Source organism: Haliotis rufescens, unplaced genomic scaffold (assembly GCF_023055435.1).
Source record: "Haliotis rufescens isolate VD_foot unplaced genomic scaffold, xgHalRufe1.0.p SCAF_19, whole genome shotgun sequence".
NCBI lineage: Eukaryota > Metazoa > Mollusca > Gastropoda > Lepetellida > Haliotidae > Haliotis > Haliotis rufescens.
The window spans coordinates 10,409,726-10,420,549 of record NW_025963879.1 but is presented as its reverse complement, the minus strand read 5'-3'; the positions used below and the strand labels follow the sequence as shown (position 1 = coordinate 10,420,549).

The following is a 10,824-nucleotide window of genomic DNA, read 5'->3' as shown; positions in this document are numbered from 1 at the left end:
TTCAAGTTTTGCATTTTTCATTCTACCACTAGAACCAGTATCTGACAAACACAACAGGAATATATCACAAGATCTCCAACAGACTGGAGGTGTTTTGTATCAGATTTAATTCAACTTAGTCAGCTTAAAAAAAAGCTACATTAGTATTATCACAGCCAGAAGAATAACAGCAAACCTGTCTGACAGAAATGTGAAACACTGAACCGATACTGTCACAATAGTCACTGCAATCTCACAAACGCAAAACAAATTTTAAAGTCGACAACATCAAACATTTTTATTGTTATTAATAAATAAAACCTGCACAACACAGTGCATGACCTGCCTGGCATAAACCAGGATAGTTCACACAAGGCATACATTCGCAGATCATTAATACTTTTAAGGTATTCTTCCATTATGGACAGACCAATCAATATTCAATAGTGACAATCATTGTCTCCTAAACTATTGTAAGATCTAAATCGATCAATGTGTTCTCACTACATATACATTGTAATAGACAACTTTTAAAATTAAATAATTGAGCATACCTGTTTATTAAAAGAGAATCCGGAAGAAGACACATTGGTGAATATCAGACGGGTCTATCTCACCGAGGTACCTTTGAATGGTTGCGGTACTGTTAAATGCCCACATCTATTTATTATTCAAAACACATCAAGCAACATGTCTGGGATATAGTACAGGATGAAAAGCCACTGTTACGAAAAAAGTTTAAGGCGGCATCATATTATATGTAGAATGGAGATAAACTTACTGTGAACTGGATTTGGGTACCGATAGATTATCACACACTTAAAACATTCTCAACTTAAAGCTTTATGCTTGTAACTATACATATTGAAAGTTTCTTGGCAGCAAGTATTTCAAACCAGAAAACCTGAGCTAATCCTGGGAAGACCGTAGATTCTGCAGAAACAAAACACGACTGAATCATCCATGTCCTGATTAAATATTTAGTATTTTAGAAAATTTGGTGATTAAAACGCAAACATATATGTATATGTACACAAACACAGAAGTTACATTACAGTGGGGAATATATACATAACTGGTCAGTCCCCAGTTTGACCAGGGATAGAACATGCTTTACAAAGCTACTGACAATACATAACAAACTAGAAAACCTTTACTGCAAAAGAAGTACAAATAGTAACAATTCTCTCGGAAATGCAACACTGTGTTTCTGTTTGATTAATGAAGTGTGACTTGTGATGAAAGCATCAAACATGTGATAAAATTTTATGTTATTTTCAAAAGGTGTGATGACTAAATATGAAATAATTATAAGTGGCAGCAATACATTCATATCAGAGACAGATAAAAGAACACAGCACAAATGAACTTCATCTCAACATGTACCAGTATGTCTGAACAGGCACAACAAATACAATTATGCCAGGAAACAAACAAAACTTCAATAATGAATAACTATGACCTTATTAATTGCTATGATCTTAAACCATAATTAATCAAAACAACACATTTCTTCAATTTCATTAAAAATCAAATCTTATAGTTTTCGCTACCTATAAACAAACATTTGAGGACATCCCATTACGGGTCACATCAGAACGACCTTTCATCTGGCCAATCAGAGCGTTGCTTTCCAGATCGGGAGAGTGACAATCAGAATGTGTTTTCTTATCATGCAACCTCGAAAATATTAACACAGGGTATTCCGAATGACAGTTACGGCTGTATGTGTATCTCGGACTTTAATGGGATACAGATTTGAAACGGAAAAGACTTTCCATCACCTGTGGGAAGTACTGCCATACAATATCATCTATATACCAGTATTTGACATTCCAGAATTTGTTTTGTTCAGTTTTCAAATTTTCAAAAGTTTTCAATATTTTTCAAAGCGTTGTCCTGAATGGAAGTTGCCAGTTTGATACAAGCACTGTAAAGCTTGAGAAAACTGCTTTCTGATGGCTAATGTTGACTTCTTGTTAGTCATTTCATTGGTCAGTCAAAGTTTGCGACATTCTGACTTGACCTGTAATGGGATGTCCTCAGATCTTGGTTCAGCTGTTGCGAGAACTAAGATCTAAATTTAATGAGATTGATATTTCTTAAGCAGAATCCCATACACCATTCAGCTGTCTAGACAGTTAGCATGGTTAGGTGAGATGAATTCTTGTAAATCACCAAGGCACTTTTCGAAAACCAAATACTAGTACCCTGTATGACAGGCCTTCCAACACTTATTATGCAGCTGGAACCATGATAAGGGAAATCATATATCTGGCATGTGCCCTTTACATGATCTGAGCTTTACTTGCTTTGTGGCAACACTACTGTCACATTGGTGTTGTACTTTGGGACATTTCTGTTGAATGCAGTATGGAAAATATTCTGCTATACATTTCATATTTTTTCACTCAGCATAATTCAACATTTTAAAGATTGAAAGTCTGGTAAAGGAAAACAGGATTATGAGTCTGAGCTGGTGGTAGAGGATTTTCTTCTGGAAATGTGTAGGCCCTTCTCATATGCCTGGTGAAGCTTCTGTAGAGTAGAGGCCATCTTGTGGCCATCCTTCTGTCCCCCGAACAGCTGCTGCCACCGTCTCATCTGCTGCTCCTCGGGACTCACCAAGGTGGCCTCCAGCAGGTTAAGCTGCTGTCTCTCCATCTTCCGTTTCTCATCCTGAAAGGTGTCAGGTGTTTTGCAACTGTGTTAAGATTAGTCTTTAAAACACACTGTGTTTTGAGAGGAAAAGGCAAGGATATCAGTATTTGACTTAAGACACAAGTCTGAAGCCTGAGTAGTAAAATTCCTTTTCAATCCCTATATACGCAGTAAAATCTACCCCAAAAAATGTTTAGAAACAAGTGGAATGTTTTTGGAGGAGACTGAGGCTAAGTGAAGAACAAGACATTGGGTGTGTGTGCAGGGTTTGTTTTTCATTCTTGACAAATTTGATTGACCTGTGATGTGTTAAGTTGTGTCAGAATCAGATGTCATGGCTCGACACTGATTTAAGTGTTACGTAAGTTAGATTAGACCTAGCTAAGTGTCGCACCACTTGAATTCTGGCTTTCACCCGAGACAACAAAATTTGTCTAGCATTATAAAGCAATTCACTTCCCAGTGAATCAGTTTTATGTATTCAGCAAATTTTGTTAACCAAATATTTCTGTTACAATTACAGAATATTGTCACAAGGACATGGGTACAGTGTCAACAACATAAATTAGTAACAACAGAGAGGATGCCTTCAGTTGTCTACACGGGATTAATCCCTGACAGATCATTTGTGATGTAATCTGTAATCTCCCAGGGAAGCAGGTATTTTATGTACCCAAACAGGATGTTAGTCATAAAAAGCTAGTTACAAACATAACTTTTTACTTTTATTATTCACAATGTCAAGATCAGAGGTCACACACTCAACAATGTGTGCAATGTGACTTGTCTTTCATGGGCCCACTTTTCAGCCTCAACTGCGTTTGAATAGTTGACATGGCAGAAACAGAAAACATATTCTTACTAAACAGTCCTCTTCTTTGCCAACAGTCTTCTGAGTCTGCATTTATTTGGTCATTTTACCAACATGAAAGTGATCCATTCATCTCAGACAGATCAGACGGAAACAATGAAAGCTAACATTTATAGATCTGGTAGTTGTAGACTTGGTACAATTTCCAGCTACACACGTTACCATTTCAGCAAATGAATCATACAAAATCAACAATGTGGTGTAAAATAAGACTGATGCATAGCTGCCAGTTATGGATTTCAGCAATTTCACTACGACATTCAAATACTTTTTTCTTTTATAAATGGACTTGATGTGTCTACATAATTGTTATATTCAGGTCAGAATAATGAGATCTGATTGGCTCACGTGATCTTGATAAATAATATCTATCCCGCCTTGGAGGGAAATACATTTCTCAGTGGGAGGATCAATCCCTTATACCACGCCCTGAGCAGGACAGGCTGCATATGGATTTCTGAGAGGGAGAATAAATCCCTTCTAATCCACTACGAAGAAATAGCTGTATATTTTTTCCATCAATGAAAGTCATGTGACATAGCTCAAGTTAACCTCAGCTCAATCAGACAGTTGTTTTCTATATCAATTTTGAATTTGTTTTATTTCTTTCACAATGTCATATTAGAACGTGTCCGTAAGATAACAGGCTACATTATAAGTCGTAGATTGACCATGAGGGGTGCCTGGGGTTCCCCCGAGTGATCCTGCTACAATGAATTTATCTTACGGACATGTTTTAATATGACATCTGTTGTAATAGGTTTAAGGCGTCCTGCATTAGGTTGCATACCACTCGGCTCCGGCTCATGGTTTAAAACCAAACGCAGGACAAACCACATGTACCCCAAGTGATACTGCTACAACTAACCACATCCATGACAAAATTGCAATGAAATTATTTCACTATACTTGCCCTTTAACCTATCTTGTTTTTGTCACCTGTGACAATAGACGTAGGTATTGATAACAAAGATTTTCTGGATGATTATCTTAAAGCACACATGCACATTTTGTGTAATGAACATTCTTGAGTGAAGGTATGTTACCTTGAGAGCAACATCATGTGGGTCTCCAGTTGAGAAGATGGGTGGTGCGGAGGACATGCGAAGGTTAGAAGTTTTTGTAAGGCGTGGTGTGATGGAAGGTGGTTTCAGTGCAGCCCGTCCTGAGTAAGACTTGGATGGTTGAGCTTCTGAATACAGGTTTGCAAGCCTGTTGAATAAACACAAAGTGACAAGACAAGTCAATGTGAAGTTTATATTGCAAATAGAATACACATTTCTGCCTTAGAAAAATACTTTTGTTTTAGTGTTTCGGTGAATAAATTTAATGCATATTTATTTCAGAAAAATATGAAGTGATCTCAAAGCTCTGTTATGCCTGAACAGAAGACTTATTGAAAGATACACCTTACAAATTTGAATTACTGAGAAAAACATTGCAAACAAAGATGAAAATGACTATTGGAATCTTCTATCATGTCTGCAAATGATGATTTCAGAGAATGTAGAAGTACAGCTTGCACAGGTCTGTTGTAATAGGGTATAAGAAATAACAAGAACTTAGTTAGGATAAGATATGGATGAACAACTTCTTTATTACAATTAGGAACAATGTTTTGCTGTAGGTTCTAACACCGTTATCAAGAAAATGTTAGATCCTACATCGAAACGTCACTACTAATTGTAATAGAGAAATTGTTCATCCATATATCTTATCCATACTTTGTACTCCAACTTCATAATGCCTTCAAAAAAGTAAGAACTGGAACCTCAATGTTGGACCCACTGCACAGCTTTACTGCCACGTTTGCCTATTGTATTGTAGGTATCTTTCTATCTCGTAATAACCTCTTGGGAGGTTTTACTTTTTGCTAGTAAGACCTCATCCCAGGTATGAGTTGTTGTTTTTTATTTCTTGGTTTACAGATTTCAAACTCATTTCAAAAGTGAGGTAGGTCTATTTTACTTGAATTTTGTCTTAAAAAGTTAGGTAGGTATAAAAAAATGTTGTGGAGTAACAAAATTAAAACAAGTCAATTTTTCAAGAACATTTTATCATATCCCTGGCACTCAGCTTGTGCACAAATAACAATATAACAATATTCATGTCATGGGTGGAAATGGATGAAAGACGCTGCTATTTTGGCAGCATGGGCGACGTTTAACTCTTTCAACACCAGCCAACCAGAAGATTAGTGCTGTGACACCAAGTTCCCAGACTCTTGTGTGATAGATGAAGCCAACATTTATCCACAGGAAATTATCTGCTTGTAAAACATCTTTGCTACTACATGTTTGGCTATACACTATTTGAAAGGTCTAATTAATTGTTTAGAAATTTGAAAGTTATGTGTATTACATTATTTAAATAATTCATTAACAACTTTATAGGCTTGTTTTAAATAAAAATAATGTAAGCTAAAACATTCATAACATTCATAGATTAAGGACCAATGAAGCGAAAATGTAACAATTTTCGGCAAATATAAGATTTAATAAAATCCACTTTGAATCTACCTATTTCTTCTTTATTTTCATTTGTTTACTTAGTCAGAACATTATTTTAAAAAGAATTACAAAGGAAATCTGTCATCACCAATTTCCCGATGATAGTGGCTGTCCGCTCATTAACATGAGGAAATACCTCCGTTTTCGAAGCTTCATATGAATAACACAATATGTCGAAGGCTGAGTAGTATACGTAATGGGGATTCTGGACCACTTCCACTGGAGCCAGATTTATATACCTATACTGCTACTACAGAGGGATTATTTAATGCAAAAATGATGATGCACACAAACGGGATTCGAACCCACAATCATAAGTTTCTGGCGAGCCCAAGGGACGCAACTCTGCACAGCGAATCGCGGCGCCATAGACGACTGGGCCACCCGTGCCCCCTACAACAAATGAAGTTCATCAGGCTGACTTTTGGCTGCCATGTCAGTATACATTAAAAAAAACCAAATTGTTTCACTGACATAATCTGCTACAAGGTTCGTGATTGTTCAAATTAAAGCATGTGACCTACGGCCGCCAATCAAATTACAGCAACAGTACTCTCCTCGTGTATGATAATTTTCAGACTTTGGCAAAAAGGTTTGGGTTAAATCATGATATTCTGAACATTTTAAGCATGAAATCGCGATCTATATTAAAAATATGGAACTTTATGGATGCATAGTGCTAGGTTACGAGCTGTGACAAAGATTTCTTATGCATATATTTTGGCATCAAAGACATCGTGTCTGAGCCGAGAAATCAAGGTGACGAAAGCCGTGATGTCATTTGACTTACATTACATTACACACAATCGTATGAAAAGATGGAAATAATAACTCAGTTTGGCAACTATTAGATATATTTGTGTTGATTTTATTACTTTGTATAATATATTTAAAGATTTGCTTGAACATCTATATTTTGCTGTTTGACATGTTTGATGAGGACCCATTGTCGAAGTGTGTCCAAGAATTATATTTTCAATAACATTGCGGGAAATAGTGAATAATTTTTTAATCTATTGATAAAAAATGATAAAATCAAATGGAATATGTATTTCAGACATTGTGAAATGTGATAGATAAATGAATGAAATGACAAGTAGGTTAATAAAATTATAAACTATTTTGACCTGACTTGGCCTGTCTATCCTGCGTTGTCAGGCGACTCGTGGCTTCTAAAGCTGGTGTACCGACCAACAGTGTTGAACAAGTTCAACTGGTCACCACTGCGCTTTGATGGTATAAGAGAAGGATCCCAGTGAGAAATATCAGAGTGACTTCCCTTTGTTTTACGCTCGACGAGGAAATGAAACCTTTTTTTGTTTGAGCTTTTTGACAAAAAGATCGGCGTTAATAAAAAAAGGGGTCATTTTCATATTATTTTTTTTCTAACATTTGGACTTTGAAAGACTGGCACATCCGTAAACCAAGAAATACAAAAAAATGTCGCCTAAGGCATGGAGCGAGGTTTTACTTTTTGCTAGTAAGACCTGATGAGTTCCACTCCTTACATATCGTGTTAAGTTTTGTTACCCACTGTTTTCCCATTGAGCCACCTGGACAGGTGATGAGATGTTATTTAATTTTAGATGTCATGACTTAGTTTTGTCTATACTGCAACTGCTTTTTTTCTAACACGCTTTGATTGCATTCTTTTTATACCGCGACACACTGTATTGTTTCACTACAAGATATATAGATGTTTTATTTATTTTTTTCTGTTATTTCTTGCATTTAGATGGTTTATAAGTGAGATAAAACACTCCTCCTGGGTTATGGTCTTGGAAGTAAGACCTTGGCAATAGGGTATCGGCAGTATTAGACCTTGGAGCTTCGTTCTTGGTCTTACATTGCCGATACTCTCTTGCCTCGGTCTTACTACCTCAACCACAACCACAGGAGGAGGAGTGCTTTATCTTCACATATGACACATTGCATCCAGTTGTTGAAAATGATGAACTAATGGTCCAAAATTAGCATCATTAGGACTTGCAATACAGTTACAGATTCAGCACTGAAGAGAAGACGGTACTCCTACTTCATAAGCCATGTTTTGTTTTTTCCTCACCTTTCTTCTCTTTCCTTCCTTCTCTGGCACACCTCCTTGAAGCTGGGGAACATGGTGTTGCCCTTGACCAGGGGGCGAGGGGAGGCGAGGGGGAGGGGACGGATATCTGACAGCTTGACCATTGCACCATGACCCAGTGGACAGGTGAAGTATCTCTTGCCCTTGTACATACCATTGTGAATAGAGTTGACTGGAATCACAACAGTTTTACACCATAGTTAGAACCAACAACCTGCAGTGTGTGTGTGTAAACCAGGTCCATATGTCACCCATCCACACATAACCCACACGTTACCCATCCACATATCACCCACACGTCACCCATCCACACATCACCCACACGTCACCCATCAACACATCACCCATCCACACATCACCCACACGTCACCCATCCACACATCACCCACACATCACCCACACGTCACCCATCAACACATCACCCATCCACACATCACCCACACATCACCCATCCACACATCACCCACACATCACCCACACATCACCCATCCACACATCACCCACATGTCACCCATCCACACATCACCCATCCACACATCACCCATCCACACGTCACCCATCCACACATCACCCATCCACACGTCACCCATCCACACATCACCCACACGTCACCCATCCACACATCACCCATCCACACATCATCCACACTTCACCCATCATCCACCTATCACCTCATCACCCTTCAACCCAATACCGATCCATTAATTAAGTTGTGGACACGGTAATCAAACGGATGAGCCTGTAATGCAATTAAAAAACTCTGAAGTGAAAGTAGGCAAGCTGGGCTAAGGCACAATTGTTGAAATTGCGCAGCGTGACAAAGCCCACAGAACCACTTTTAACCCCAGTATCAAGTTTTTTTGTTTTGGTAATGATTAAGCCTATCATTTTATATTGTCTGTTTTACACTATTTCCATTTTTTAAATTTTTGAGATTAAGCATGACCTAAAGTACTAAAATCTGCAAAGTTGCTATGTTCAAAAGACTTGTCCCAAAAGAAGAACTGATAATAAACATACTGCCAACTCTTATCTCGCTTTTAACTACTGTCCAACAAAGATGTATCTTACCATTGTCATCCAGCTTGACGCCAACATACAAACGTGGAGCTATGAGGCGGTCATCCACATACCCCACATAGCGCACAGCACCTGGAAACAAAACATAGCAGGGTCAGAGGAGGCTTGCTGTGCAACTCTCTTACTTACTTTGGGGAAAGGTTGTGAAAAAGTTCTCTATATAATATTCTTGCAATTTGTTACGATTTTGGAAGCATTTGGAAGGTTACAAATCTCTGACCAACATCCTCTATAATAAATGGCTGTCAAGAAAACAGATGCAATATGCACACTCAGAAATATCATTTTTGATTTGGTACCAGTATGCTTCCCCTTCACTATGACACGGTCACCATAACGAAGGAGACCATGAGAAGCGAATGATGACCCTGCCGCCCGACACTGGGGGGCAAAGGTCAAGGATGAGGACACGCCATGGAAGGAGTCCTGCCAGAACTTCTTGCAAGGTCCACATGTACACAGGAAGGGATCCTGTTCCATCTGAAACAGAAATTACATAATTGACATATCTTCACCAAATAGTACTAAAAGCAACTTTTTCTGTCATTGAGCATTGCAGAAGCATAATGTTTTTACTGCAAAACATAACTGTACATTGTTTTAGAAATTATTTAGTTGATTTTAGTTACTTTATGTCAAGCAATCAGTGTAAATTCCTGGTGCTCAAATAAACCTAACAAAGGACTTGATGAAAAGGGAATCTTTCACATGCTGCTTTCATGTTTATATATATCCTCTGCACTTCCAAACTGGGTTCAAACATAATGTCTGATGATAATGCATGAGGGGCTGGTCATGTGACCCCTTTTGGAAACCATACCATGTGTGTGTATTATAGATATATGGAATGCTCTTGGAAATGTGCATTTGACATTATCACTAAAATAAAACACAAACACCAAATAATGACTTCAAAGACATTTGAAGTTATGAAAAAAATCAATTTTTAGTGATTATTAACTATCATGAAGTGTGCACGAAAACTTTCCCCAAGTACCAAATACATTGTTCCGATCCTAAGGGTATTACCACAGTGACTTCATACTAGAAACTAGTATTTTGGCCTATTTCATGGGATTTATTAAGGTACTTTCCGATACGATCCTAATTAAAAAAAATATACATTTGTATATATTTGTTGTAGGCCCTAACCCCGGCTGTCCTGAGGATATATATGCATTGCATTCATTAATTTGATAAACTAAATTTCATATTCTAGACCTAGCAATTATAATGTTTACCCATAATAATGTTTGTCTCTGAGGCCAAATCATCACCAGATCTCTAGATCTATATTTAATGATTAACACTGGGTTCAGTGGTAATAGTAAAATGACACAATAATTTTAAAACGATTTCATCAAGGTACCTCTGTGTCCTGGCTTTTCATGCTGATAGAAAATATTGACGTCTCTGATCTCCTGTCATTTGAGGTCATTCATACCACGAAGTCCTTCCATGTTGCAACGGCGTCTTGTTGTCAAGCAAGCACCTGTTACACTTCCGGTTCCCTGATAAATACACCGCTTAAAGCATGCACAAACATATATTTCTGGTTAACATTTTTGACGGATTCAGTAAGATTCATTAAATGTGTGCTATTTACTTACATATTAGTCATAGAATGTTACACCCAGATC

The 10,824-nt window shown here is 37.6% G+C and overlaps 1 protein-coding gene across 1 annotated transcript; it reads right to left on the bottom strand.

Annotated features, from left to right (window-relative positions):
- Positions 1 to 258: 258 nt before the first annotated feature.
- LOC124138966 (dynactin subunit 1-like) lies at positions 259 to 10,718 on the bottom strand. The gene is made up of 6 exons (XM_046505893.2): positions 10,554 to 10,718; positions 9,484 to 9,664; positions 9,176 to 9,256; positions 8,087 to 8,276; positions 4,558 to 4,723; positions 259 to 2,658 (listed from the first exon to the last, which is right to left on the bottom strand). The coding sequence occupies exons 1-6, from the start codon at positions 10,620 to 10,622 to the stop codon at positions 2,443 to 2,445; spliced, it is 903 nt and encodes a 300-aa protein (XP_046361849.1). The 5' UTR covers positions 10,623 to 10,718; the 3' UTR covers positions 259 to 2,442.
- Between the last annotated feature and the right edge of the window lie 106 nt (positions 10,719 to 10,824).